General features: G+C 53.1%; 1 protein-coding gene across 11 annotated transcripts in view; it reads left to right on the forward strand.

Moving 5' to 3' along the window:
- Positions 1-12,342, forward strand: part of GAPVD1 (GTPase activating protein and VPS9 domains 1) — a 38,387-nt gene extending 26,045 nt beyond the window's left edge. For 5 of the 11 annotated variants that reach the window (XM_044439843.1, XM_044439848.1, XM_044439849.1 and 2 more), the window contains 15 exons: positions 439-573; positions 1,500-1,619; positions 2,034-2,111; positions 2,394-2,758; positions 3,064-3,154; positions 4,575-4,655; positions 5,642-5,764; positions 5,890-6,019; positions 6,817-6,926; positions 7,352-7,511; positions 7,935-8,122; positions 9,061-9,274; positions 9,792-9,864; positions 10,522-10,719; positions 11,118-12,342. In XM_044439843.1, coding sequence (XP_044295778.1) covers positions 439-573; positions 1,500-1,619; positions 2,034-2,111; positions 2,394-2,758; positions 3,064-3,154; positions 4,575-4,655; positions 5,642-5,764; positions 5,890-6,019; positions 6,817-6,926; positions 7,352-7,511; positions 7,935-8,122; positions 9,061-9,274; positions 9,792-9,864; positions 10,522-10,719; positions 11,118-11,258 — 2,207 coding nt within the window. In that variant the 3' untranslated portion in view covers positions 11,259-12,342. The remainder of the gene's footprint in view (positions 1-438; positions 574-1,499; positions 1,620-2,033; positions 2,112-2,393; positions 2,759-3,063; positions 3,155-4,574; positions 4,656-5,641; positions 5,765-5,889; positions 6,020-6,816; positions 6,927-7,351; positions 7,512-7,934; positions 8,123-9,060; positions 9,275-9,791; positions 9,865-10,521; positions 10,720-11,117) is intronic. The other 6 variants (XM_044439845.1, XM_044439851.1, XM_044439852.1 and 3 more) reach the window with 3 other exon arrangements.
- The last annotated feature ends 1,100 nt before the right edge of the window (positions 12,343-13,442 follow it).

The following is a 13,442-nucleotide window of genomic DNA, read 5'->3' on the forward strand; positions in this document are numbered from 1 at the left end:
AGTGCAACACGTGTGTTTTCTCTCTTGCGCTTCAGTTTTGTTTGGGGTTGCATTTTACTTTCGGGGCTTTACTCCCAATTGCCTTGTGCATTAATTGAGCAGGGGAGCATTTCAGAAACGTAGAAGGGGTGCCATCTTAAGCATGGCTGGGCAGAAAAGGAGCCTGCGATTCCCAGTGTGCCTTGGCCCGTACTGGGAGCTGGAGGACGTCATTCTGTCTGAATGTTCACAGGATTAGCCCTTCAGTAGGTAAGCGCCCAGCCATCTGTGACCATTCTGCAAGGGCTTCTGCTTTAGCCGGCCATGGGAGAAATGCTCCGGAGTTAGAAAGCTTACAGAGCAACTGCTGCTGCTTATGTTGCAAGAAGACAGTATGAAGAAGGTGACCGGCGTGCTGCGTTTTTCTCTCCCCACCACCTTCTGTCCCCTGTCCTTCAGAAGCCCCAGACCTGAAGCAGGAGGAGCGGCTGCAGGAACTGGAGAGCTGCTCCGGGGTGGGAAGCACCTCGGACGATACCGATGTCCGGGAGGTCAGCTCCCGCCCCAGCACGCCCGGCCTCAGCGTCGTGTCGGGTGAGTCTGCTTCCCGGACAGGAAGGCTGGGATTTGGCCTGACCCCAAGCTGGAGTGCATGCCCATCCAGCCGCATGTGGCTTTACCTGTGCAAGATCCCAGCTTCCGCTCCAGGGTATCTCCAGCAGGGAGCAGGCAGTGAAGGACAGAATAGGTGAAGCTGGGCATAATGTTATTTGTTTTTAATACTACTACTACTATTATGTTCATTACAGTACATCTCTGTACCGCCTGCAGCTGAGCTGCCTGGGAGATCTGCAACATTTAAGTCACTCATTTCGATTTCAACCAAGCTTGACCCTGCTTAGTTCCCAAGATGAGGCAGGGTAGGCTAAATACCAGCAGTGGGAGGAGAGCAGGCAAAGGGAGGGGAAGATAGGAGATCCAAGGATGAAGGCAAGTGGGTGCGGTTAGGTCTTCCGAGCCCTGGAGTGGGGCGAGGATGAGTGGTCACCATTACTCACCACAAAGTGTCGCTGTTCTGCCTCTCGACTGGCCCAAGCAGCACAAAAGCCAGAGGGAAGGGTGCTTTTCCTCCACCCGCCTCGCTATCAGGCTGTAAAGTAAAGGAGAGAGTTCTTTCCCCGTTACATGTACATCCTGCACTGAACAGTGGGCATTCAGAAGCCTCCTCCATCTCCCCCTGGTGTTCTTGCAAGCACGCTGCCAAGCAGGCTAGAGCCTCAGTGACTGGCCCGAGGCAGGACTGGAGCCCAGGTTTCCTGAATCCAGGAGATGCGCCAGCGGCTCGCAGTGCATCAGTACCATCGCCTCTCAAGGCAGCAGACTGCTCAGGATGCTAGCTGTAGTGAAACTGGCCTCCCAGTTCAAGGGAGCTGCATAGAAGCGCTCTGCTTCCAAGCCTGCTGGACTTCTGCCAAGGTGGAATCTTCTCTCTCAGTGAGATCTGCGTTGCCTTCTTCCAGGTATCAGTGCAACCTCTGAAGACATCCCAAACAAGATTGAGGACCTCCGGTCAGAGTGTAGTTCTGACTTCGGAGGGAAAGATTCAGTCACCAGTCCTGACGTGGATGAAACGGCTCACGGTAAGAGGAGGCCTGACTTTGCCAGCAGATGGACGATGGTGACCCATCTTCCTCAGGTGTCCATTTAAAACCCATAACCAGATGACCCATGATCCCCCAGCTGGCTCTTCTGGCAGGGGAGTTATGAGAGTCTTAGTCCAACACACCTGGAGGACACCTGGCTGTAACCTGAAGCCTTTTGGATGTTCTGTGGCAGCCGCCAAATATTGGCATGGAAATTAACCTGTGAATTTTAGACAGATCGAAAATTGTACCTGGCTCCCTTGTGAGGGGGCTCACTCGCATGCGTTTGTGCTGAGTGTGGGTGTCCTCCAGGGATTTCCAAGGCCAAGTCGTCGGGCGATGCATCAGTGCAGCCACTTAGCAGATGCCCAGAGCACTCGCTGACCCTCTTCTCTCTTCTCCACCCTTCAGGTGCCAGCCAGCTGACTTCTCCTCCTTCTCAGGCAGACTCCTTGCTTGCCATGTTCGACCCCCTGTCTTCTCATGAAGGTAATCTCTCTGCCTCTGTTATGGTGAACAGTTGTGACGAGGGCTGTGAGAGCCAGTGTGCTGTAGTGGTTACGAGCGTGGAACTGGGACTCGGGTGCCCTGGGGCCTCGTTCCCGCTTGGCCAGGGAACCAGGTGGGCGACTTTGGGCCAGTTGCAGGCTCTCAGGCTCAGGGGGCTGTTGCTGTGGGACCGAGGTAGAGGACGGGGGGAGGAGGAGCCGTTTGGGGTGGTTTGAAGGAGAGAGCAGCGGCACTGTATGTGGACCCTGGTCTCTTTCCCAGCAGTGGTGAGGCCCAAGGTGCACTATGCGAGGCCTTCGCACCCGCCACCGGATCCCCCAATCCTGGAGGGGGCCCTGGGGGGCAACGACGCGAGGCTGCCCAATTTTGGTTCCCACACCGCCATACTGATTGACTCGGAGGCTTTCAAGCAGCGGTACTCCTACCCCGAACGGCTGGTGCGGAGCCGGAGCTCGGACATTGTGTCCTGCGTTCGGAGGCCGATGAGCGATCCCGGGTGGAACAGGCGAGCGGGCAACGAGGAGCGAGAGCTTTCCGCGCCCGGGAGCGGCGTGGCGGGAACAGCCTCGAACATGGCCCCGCAGTCCTCTTCCTCGTCTCCGAGCAAGGATTTCTGCAGAGGAGAGGTACGCGCAGGCAAACCAGCTCCTTGGGGCCCCTGCAGAGGGTTTTTCAAATCCGTGGCAGCGGCTTTTCTACAAACTTCTTCTGTCCTTTTGGGGCTCTATTGCAGTTTGAATCAGAGATGCTTGCATTGTTTTCCCGAAGTTTAACTGACTTAAGCTCAGTTAGAGATATACTTGTTTGAGAACAAACCTCTGAATTACGTGGGAGTTTTGAGTAGACATGCACAAGGATTTCACTGTAGGTTTGGATCAAGGCCAATGTTTGCCAGTTTGGATGGCATCCGACTCTGCCCATTTCTCGTCAGCAGGTTGAGGACCGGAAAGACAGCGATGATGAGAAATCAGACCGGAACAAGCCATGGTGGAGAAAGCGTTTTGTTTCAGCTATGCCCAAAGGTGAGGTTTTATCTCTCAGTGTTCTTTCATTGACACTGCATGCGAATTAGTTAAAGTTATTTTATCATGCCTTTTCAAAAATATAATCATCGACTATGTTGTCTGTTTATATTCAACTGGAACATGAACAGCAATTTCATAATAACATATCTATTTATGGCAATATATATCAGCCTGAAATTTTAAAAAAGCCTTCAGATGGCACGCTCAGAGCAGTGTTCCGCTTCCCTCCCACCCACGCACCCCTTGTCTCTGATTGTACGCAGAGGGTTGCCTATGACAGCTTTCACGCTACGCCCAGCTCCCAAGAGGAGTAAGGACAGGTCACCTGAAATCAAACCTGTAGGCTGTGTGTGACAGTTTCAGAAAGAAGCAGCCATGTGACAAAACCTTCAGATGGGAAAATCAAGCATATTTCTAACTGTGATCGGAGGGAAAAAACTCCTCACCCATTTAAGGATTTTTATCACTAGAAGTGATGATAAATGCATATTGCATATATTTATGGATTAGGCTCTGAAGGGCTAGTTTTGGAATGCCCAAGGATTTTGTCAACACAGTTGGACTGTTCCGTCTTTAAATGGTGGAACTGCATGCCAGGTATCCAACTGCATTCCAGGCTCCCTCTAGTTTTAAAAGAAGCTTGCTATATGACAGACACCACCACCCCGTCCCCCCCAGTGCATGGAGAGAGCCTACTCACACAGTTAAATCAGGAACAGCAATGTCATCTCACTTGTGACACTGATCCTGTCAGCTCTCTTAGTTCAGATATGACAATCGGAAAAGTTTTGAAAGCCTAAAGCCTCCACATAAGGTTACCTGGACAGGGAAAACCCTTCATCTAGAGGTTAGTGCCAAGAGGGCAAAGGGGAGATGTTCAGCAATGCAAAACACACACACACACCCCTTTACTATTTGTATAAACTTTGGACTGGCAGCTTTGTGGCGTTTGCTCTTCAGAGAAAATAGAACCAGTATGTCAGGAATTGCGGGCAGAGTGTATGCCAAGTTCTGTTGTTTTGCCAATGCAGTTGGCTTGTTCATGCTGTTAAAAAAGGTATCAAAAACTTGTTTGCCTGAATGGTGACAGCTTTGAAGGAAGACTGACTCTGATTGAAAGCAATCCTCCCCGTCCCAATATTGCTTAAAATGGGCACATGGCCAAGTTTTATTGGTAAGCCGCCCCGAGGCTTAGGCGAATGGGGCGGCATAGCAGTCTGCTAAATAAATAATAAATAAATAAATAAGTTCTTTCGGGCCCAGGGTCTGGGACTCCCCACCCCCACCTCAGTCCTGCTTTCCTCCATGGTTGGGAGATGTGTCCCTTTTTTGATATGCATGTAGAAACAGGGCTGTCAGGAAGTTCCTGTTTTGAATTAAAATATGCTGATTATTGCTTTCCCCTCTCAATTCCCAGCTCCAATTCCATTCAGAAAAAGAGAAAAACAAGAGAAGGACAAAGAGGACTTTGTGCCTGATAGATATGGCTCTCTTCAAGGTTTGTGCCAAATGCCTTCCGGCTCCTTCGCTCTGACTGCTGCTCTTCCTCCTCCCAGGCATATCTGGAACCTATGCTGTTTTCCAGATCTGCTGTTAAATCAAACAGACCCTCAGCACTGTTGTTAGAGGCTTTGACCAGGGAAGCAGGATCTATTACTCCTTGCCAACTGAAGATGTTCAGCTGGAGGCCAGTCTGTAAGGGTCAAATAGTGCAGCTCATCTTGGACGGTGGCACTTGGGGCTGGGTGTGTGTCTTGTCTGAGAGAGGGAAGGAAATGTGGCGTCCTTGTGCAGGGAGAAGTGTCCTGTCGGGGATGCGGCTGCAGCTGACCATTGGTGCCGCTTCAAGAGACAGTGGGAATTCCATAGTGTTTGTGCGCGCGCGCAGGGGGGCATTGGGAACTCTTGATGGGAGCAGGAAGGGCATGGAAATGCACCATTCCGACTGCTTAGCAGGCTGGTACAATTGTTTGCAGAATGGTCATTCTGGAAGGGTTATTGGCACACGGCTGTGTTAAACCGTTCCTGGTAGCCTGCTAGTTCCACTCTGAAGGGAACTCATGAATCTTTGCCGAGTGTATGTGTGAATTTTGCATCGTGTCGCTGCTGGGGAACAACTCTATCAGCCATAGTCATTAACCGTGCTGAGAATGAAGCTTGTGCATCAGTACTTTTGTTCGTGCACGTGAACCAAACTATTATGAAATGACGTGTCCAAAGCAGGATATAAATTTTGTAAAGAAACACTCTTTCCTGAACTCTGTGTTCCTACAGCCTTCTTCCGCACACATCTGGTTCGGGGGGAAAGGAGAGAGCCTTGCTCCAGGCGTGGTGAGATGTTGGCGGCACTTTTGTGTTCTTGCATCTTGTTGGTAGTTGCTGCACAACACCACCTGGCCCATGAAGCCTTTGGTACTTTGGCCCCCACCTGTGGCAGAAACAGGTTCTTACCTGCGGTTATGGTGATCTCACTTGGCTTTTCAGATGATTCTGGTCCAAGGCTGAGTGCTCAGGCCCAGGCCGCAGAAGACATCCTGGACAAATACCGGAACGCGATCAAACGGACCAGCCCCAACGAGGCTGCCGTGGCGAGCTATGATAGCACAGGTGAGCGTGCCTGCATCTTTGGCCCAACCCAGCAAGGCTTTCTCCAGGGGGGGAGATGTGACCACGCCCTGCTCCTCACCCAATGGGACTAACTGTTCCACATTCCTTCGGTGGGGCGTGTGCAGATGCCCTTGGAGATGGAGAAAGCATCCACGACTCTCCCCGGGATGACCACCTGCAGAACATGTCTGCAGACGACCTCCCGGATTCTGCCAGCCAAGCAGCTCAGCCCCAGGATTCTGGCTTCTCCTACAGGTAATGTGTCCGTGTGTGTGAGAGGGAGCCAGCCCAGAGAGAGGGAAGGGACCTGTTGGGTGTGAGGCAGAGAAGAAGTTGGGGACCTGGGAAGAAGTGTGATCCAGAGAGAGGGCACCAAGCTGAATGATGCTTAGCACAGGGATGCGGAGAGAAAGGAGATTTTCGAGTAGACGTAGGAAAAGCTCCTGTAAGGCACTGGTCTCCATAACTGATGGTCCAGCCATGCTCTCATCTTACAGAACTCTTGTGAGTTGATACCCTGCCTGCTGCGCATAAGAAGCACGGCGGCCCAGGGCAATTGCGCTCTCGGAGTGCTGGCTGCATTCCAGGCCAGAAAGTGAGGCAGGTTAGAGTGGAAAGTGGGAGGGTGGGCTTGGTCAAGATTCTGAGATGCAGGAGGAGGAGATGGTGACAAGGTTAGGTGCTTCGCCGAGCCAGGCGGATGAGGAATTCTCAGGTGCAGGCCAGGAGACTTGGTGACCTCCTGGCCAGGCATCACCAGAGACAGGAGGCCCAACTGAATGAGCAGTACGCAGAGAGGAGCCACGCTCCCCTTCAGAGAGCTCCTCCCAAGGGGACGGGGGCCAGGCATGCTCCTAAGGAGAGTTCCTGGAGGTAAACCCTGGATTGACTTCAACAAACCACTCTGTGCATGCTCGGAGATCCATCCTGGGCGATTGTCACTCGGGAGCAAGAAAAGGAAAATGGTCTGTGGCTGGTTGAAGGAGGAACCTCGGCTCACCACGCTGCCTGGCCTGATAAAGGCAGAAATGAAAATTGTTTGTTTCCTGCAGGGATGCAAAGAAGAAACTGCGGCTTGCTCTTTGCTCCGCAGACTCCGTGGCGTTCCCCATGCTGTCGCACTCCACACGAAATGGCCTTCCAGACCATACGGACCCTGAAGGTAACTCTCGCTCGCTGAGGTTACCCAAAAGCCCTGAGACTTGAAGCGCATTCTCAAGGGATCTGGTAGGCCATGGTGGGAAACAGAATGATGGTCTGTGTGGACGTGGGGTTTGATGGAGCGTGTGAGCCCAGGCGCATGGGGCCCTGCAAGTGCCGAAACCAGTGGCCTTTAAAAAGATGCGCTGAGCAGTAGGGGAGAGCCTGAACGTGCTGACACCTTTCCTGGAGACCGTTCGTTCGTTCTCAGAAAATGGTGGCCAGAAAGAGCAAGAGCGGGCAGGAGGCGAGGCGCGGCGAGGCCTGGCCAGTCCACAGGATCTCGTTGTGGCCATTTCTGGGCAGCACTGTTGCCCCCAGTCCAGGCTCAGTGGGAGCCGCTGCCGCAGGGCTGCTTTATCATCTCCTGCTTCCCTCCCTGCCCAGACAACGAAATCGTGTGCTTCCTAAAAGTCCAGCTAGCCGAAGCCATTAACCTCCAGGACAAGAACCTGATGGCCCAGCTGCAGGAGACCATGCGCTGTGTCGGCCGCTTCGACAACAGGACCTGCCGCAAACTCCTGGCCTCGATAGCCGAGGATTACAGGTGAGCCCTGGTGGGGTTCTCTTCTGGGAAGAGCGCTTTTATTAGCCGTGGATGCAGCCGTGCCGTCCGTGCTTTCGGCTGCCTGGAAGAGCCTTCCCCGACCTGGTGCCCGGTGGCTTTTTCTAGCCACAGTTCCTGGAAGTGGGCAGTGGCAGTGGCAGTGGCTGTGGCTGTCTTGGTCTCCACTTGTGTTGCTGTAGGAGAACCCGGGCAGGGCCCAGAGATGCCACTCGCTCTGCAAGCCAGGAATTAACCTGCCCACTTCTGGCTGGCTTGGATGCCATGATGGCGACTGATCCAGGCCACCTTCAGAGAGCTCGCCTGGAAAGGGTCTAAGGCCAAGACAGATACCCTGCTGGCCGAGCTCCCCTCCCCTGGCGAGCGGCTGGCCTCTGAGCCGCACGTCCTTTCCCCTCCCCCCAGGAAGAGGGCTCCCTACATTGCCTACCTGACGCGGTGCCGCCAGGGCCTCCAGACCACCCAGGCCCACCTGGAAAGGCTGCTGCAGAGGGTCCTGCGAGACAAAGAAGTGGCCAACCGGTACTTCACCACTGTGTGCGTGCGACTGCTGCTGGAAAGCAAGGAGTCCAAGATACGGGAATTCATTCAAGGTAGCGCCGCTTGTGTCGCCCCGGAGACTTGGCAGGGTGGGGAGCTGGCCAGACAGTGGTCGAGGGAGCCTTGGGCATCCGCCCCACTCTCAGCCCCCCCACCGGGGGCTTCAGGCCATTCCCTGTCTCCCTGCATCCTTACAGTGTCCTGAAGATGAAAGGGTGAGGTGAAAGCTTTTCTCTTTGGAGGGGAGATGAAAGGTTTATTTAAAATATTAGTAACAGTGAAGTATGTGCAATAAATAGCAAATACGTGTTCGGATGGAAAACGGTCCTGCGGCTTCCAGGCTTTCCCAGCTGGCCCTTTGGCGACTTGTCTGGGGCTTTTCTTTCTAAGCACGCGTAGAGGCGCACCCTGAATTCACTTGGATCCACTGGTGGCGAAGCTTCGGCCGCCTTTGGATAAGCTGCCGAGGCTTCGCAGAAGCGGGCTGGGAGAGCTTGTCCCCTCACTGGTTGCCGCTGGCTGAAGTAACTCGATGATGTGGGGCGTGGGGGTCTGAGGTCAGCACGGCAGAGGGGGTGCAGGGCGTAGCCCCACAGAACGCTTCCTGCAGCTGCCCAGGCATAGCCTGCCTTGACCTGCTCAGCTCCCATCGAAACAGATGTTGCCAAGAGGATGTGGATTACGCCCCTCGAGCCCATCTGTCCAGTGCCTCCGAGCAGGGGAGAGGGAAAGTGGCGCCCCCTTTGGAACCAGGGGTCCCCAGCTGCAGGAAGCGTTGCTCGAACCCAGTTCCGGCTCTTCTAGGGTAGCCTTGAGGTGCAGCCCGTCCTCCTCCCAGCTCGGCTGCGAGACTGGAACAGTGGCCCAGCCGCGCAGCAGGGCTCAACAGCCGGGACTTTCCGGGGTTAGGCCTGCAGAAGGAGCCTCCTTTGGGGAGGTTCCTGAGGGCCTTTCCTCCTCCCCGATTCCCCACTCTGCCCTGTGCCCAAAGATTTCCAGAAGCTGACCGCGGCCGATGACAAGACGGCCCAGGTGGAGGACTTCCTGCAGTTCCTGTACGGGGCCATGGCGCAAGACGTCATCTGGCAGAACGCCAGTGAGGAGCAGCTCCAAGATGCCCAGCTGGCCATCGAGCGCAGTGTCATGAACCGCATCTTCAAGCTGGCCTTTTACCCCAACCAGGACGGGGACATCCTGCGGGACCAGTGAGTACGGCGGCGAGAGGAGTTGGGCTGCAGTTCCCACTCTCCTTGGCCAGCATGGGGAGCCCTCTTCCTGGCCTCGCTCTTTTGTGTGCTGGCCCCACCGGTGCTTTATCACACTCCTTTAAAAAACAAAATAGATCCCGGTTTGTTTGTTCACCCGTTTGTTTAATTTTTATGCCACCCCATAGTGGAAGCTCTCCGCGCAGTTCACAGCATTTCAAAAGAAGTTTTAAGATATATAATGCAGTAGATCATCTTGATTGGCCTAAACGCGCTTGTTCCGAATTGGACCGTTGTGCTTCTGTTAGTGCCGAAGTCTTGAGCAGATCAGTCAGTCGATCAAGTGGAGCTTCTGCCGCTTAAAGGAGCCTCCCTGGATTTCAGGTGGAGGGTGACCAGTGAGGCAGCATGTTGGGAAATGATGCACGAGGCCCTCCCAGGACAAAGACGTTTCTGCCTTTTGCATTGCTTAAATTGCCCTTCTCTCTCTCCCTGCCCCATGCCTCCCCCATTCCAGGCTTCTTCACGATCACATCCAAAGGTTATCCAAAGTGGTGACAGCGAACCATAAAGCACTTCAGATCCCTGAGGTAATATTCATACTCCGTGGCCCTTGATGGGCTGGTCCTTTGACATGGTGCACCTGTGAGCAATCACACTGGGATGTGCGGGACAGAACGCTTTGCCCCTTATTGTGTGAAGCTTTGCTGTACTTTTGTTTCTGCCATGGTTGGCTGACCGAGAAATGTCATGATGGCGACACTGAACTAGGATCCACCATCCCCTCATTCGTGGAGTTCGCTCTGCCGGTCTCCCCTCTTTCATTTGATATGTCAGTAATAATAGCAATAAGCATTTGGAGAGCTTCGTGTGTGTGATCCAGTTGCCATCTTTAAAAGTCTTCGCGGTGGGTGTGCCCCGTGCTGCAGCTGTGGAGAGCAGGGCAGAGAAAGGTAGAAAAGGTGGCCGGCTTAAAGCCCTTGGAGCTTCATCCTGTGCACAGAAAGGAAGGCGTGCAGCCTCGGTCCTGGGGATCCACGCTAAGCGCCACCGAATCGGCTTCCATCCTGTGGACTCCTGGACTGTGGGCTCAGTTCCCTAGCCAGTCGTGCTGCTGTCCAGTCGGGTGCCCCAGGCCGTAGGCCCTGCGTGCTCCTCCCTGTTTACCGGAACGCTCGCCACCCCTTTTCCAGTCCCCTCTTGCGTTAGAGCGGTGTGCGCTAGAAGCAAGGTGTTTCTCCTGGCAGGTCTATCTCCGTGAAGCGCCGTGGCCCTCAGCGCAGTCTGAAATCCGCACCATCAGCGCCTACAAGACCCCGCGGGACAAGCTGCAGTGTGTCTTGCGGATGTGCTCCACCATCATGAACCTGCTGAGCCTGGCCAATGAAGACTCCGTCCCCGGGGCAGACGATTTCGTCCCTGTGCTCGTGTTTGTGCTCATCAAGGTGAGGTGGAGCTGCTGCGTGCAGGTGACTTGAGGGGTGAGCCCCGGTCCCCCCCCCTTCTGTCCTTAGGCCGGGTCTTCACTGAGTGAAGCAGTAGGATGGGGCAGGTCCATGCAGATTTCAGAGGCCTCTGCCCTCCCACCAGACAGTTATGGGGCTGTTGCAGAAGCCTCACCCCACCCAGAGCCCCCGTTCTGGGATGGGCATGGGGAACGGCTCCCTGGAAGAAGATTTCCGCTGTCCCTGGTGGTCCTCTGCCCACTGCAGAGATGGGTGGTCAGTTGCCTGCCTTGCCACGGGGAGAACTCCGGCCAGCAGGTGATCCGCACCCAGGCACCAGGGCCTCCTTCCGACTGGATTGTGTGTCACGCTTACCATATACCTGCTTTCTCCTCCAGGCCAACCCGCCCTGCCTGCTGTCCACTGTTCAGTACATCAGCAGCTTCTATGCCAACAGCTTAAGTGGAGAGGAGTCCTATTGGTGGATGCAGTTCACAGCGGCAGTGGAGTTCATCAAGACCATCGACGAGCGGAAGTGACCCACGCCAGCGTTGCTCTTCACAAACCTGCCCGGAGAGGAGGACCTCTAGGAATGTACGTTGCTGTTCCCCTGCCCCTCCACAGCGATGGAGAACCAACAAAAACACCTTTGTGTGTAAATATTGTACAGAATCCAGGCATTTTAAAGCAAAACCTTTACTAATCAAACTAATTCCGAGTGGGTGGTGTGGGGTATGATTTGGTTGTGTGTGTCTTTTTTTTTTTTAAGAAGTTCTTCTTTCCCTAAAGAAAAAGCTAAAACTAGCACTGTGTCAAATCATAATAAAAAGGGACCATATGCTAAAGGTATCCTGGGAGCCCCAGGCCTTCTCTCTGCTGCCACAAAATCCATGTGAACGCCTTTTTTCTAATGCTTCAGTTCACACTCATTTTTTAAACAAATGTAAGGTTTTTTTAAAAAAATAAATAAAACTTGGGAGCCGGGGTGGAAGCGTGAGTAAGCACTTTCTAATGATCCTTATTCACACGATGCATTTTGAGGGGAGGGGGGCAGGCAGCGGAAGGCACCAGCCACGGGAGACCGTTCGCAGCAAGCGGGCACCAATAGGCAAACTTGAATCGTGAGATTGCAGTGTAAATAGAACAGTTGTGATACTTTCGACGAACCTTCTGCCATAGTTGGCCTGGCCTGGCCAGCCCACGTGTCTGGCCACGGCAGTGCTACAAACTTCAGTGGAATTTAAGCTAAGTTTTGCGAGGAAAGGGCCAAAGCCCCAAGTATTTATTAAAATGTAAATGCTTACCGAATGTTACTAAAACTGGAAGTTAATTCACAGGGCTTTCTCATTAGCATATTTGCTTTTAATTTGGGGACAGGGCATTAGAGGCTTCATCTGTTGCACAAAAGATGTGGAGTTTGGGGTTTATAGAGAAATAAATTGCTTGAAGAGAAGTTCTAATATAAGAAAAAGCATCAATACCTTGTTATGTTTGGAGTTTTTTTCCTTCTGAAATACTGTGTATACTGTACAAACCCCAAACAGCATTTTCCCTATGATACCAGAAACTGTAATATATATTTTGATTATTCGTATTAAAAACATACGCCAGGGTTTGGGTGAAGTCTCGGCTGTATCTTCCTTTTGCTGCCGTCGTCTTTACCACTTGCGGATCCGACTGTACGCGGTGCACTGCACAACGCTTGGTGTGCGACGGTTGCCGACCCATGGCTTTGCCCCGTCTGTTCTCCTGCAATGCTGTGGACAACTGCATCTCTGGTTCCATGTCAGCGTTGTCTTCCCAAAACAGGGCTTTTCAGGCCACCTATGAAGGCTACATTTTTAAAAGTAGGCTAGTGGATTACCTGGTTTGTACTTGCAAGAAACTTTAACTTTTGGGCTCATTTGCACAAATGCAAGGTAGTGGCATTCAGTGAATTAACACATACTGGAAAGAATAGACATGAGCATTCAGAATATGCTGAACTCTTGATGGTTGATCACAATAAAGCAACTTGCGTGCAAAATACAGGGATCCATGCTTTATGTCATGGGGGGAAAGGAAGGGAAACAAGCTAGACATACCTAAAACGGTGGTCTGGGAAATGGTTCCAGGCACCAAACAGTGCAAAATAAGGATATTTCTATACTCAGGTGCTTGCTAAACCACCTGAACAGCCATCTTCTTGGTATCAAGGCTGAATGTTGAAAAGGAGGTGCCGGAAGAGGCATTGCCAAGGGAGGGGCCAGGGAGGAGTGGTAGTGCCCTCACTTGCCCCAGGTTCATTCACACAGCCTGGGGGCACAACGCCCCACGAGGAAGAGAATGCCATGCAGGAGATGCTGAGGAGTTACATGCCGTGGCCCAACTACACAATACATTCACAGCCACAAAGGCAGAGCATGCAGTTCCTGGTGCAGCAGCCAAATCCAGAGAAGCAGCAGCAGTGCGCAGAGACGGTGTGGCAGACATTCCTCCCCCCCCCCCCCCCCCCCCCCCGTGCAGGCGCACACAGCCCTCCACAACCGCTCTGTCGTCGTGCCCGGGGTGCAGACCTAAGCTGGGCTGGAGGTACGGCGTCTTTGCCTAGCACAAGCTTCCTTTCTGACAAGTTCAGCCATAATGAGTTCGTCTATTTCAGACGCCAAACACAGAGCTTATGAAATTCAGATTTCCTTGATGAGAAGTGTGGGTGTGTGTTTTAAAGAATGCCAAGCCTTGAC

The sequence above is a fragment of the Varanus komodoensis genome, unplaced genomic scaffold (genome assembly GCF_004798865.1).
Source record: "Varanus komodoensis strain SLA01 unplaced genomic scaffold, ASM479886v1 scaffold36, whole genome shotgun sequence".
NCBI classification, from domain to species: domain Eukaryota; kingdom Metazoa; phylum Chordata; class Lepidosauria; order Squamata; family Varanidae; genus Varanus; species Varanus komodoensis.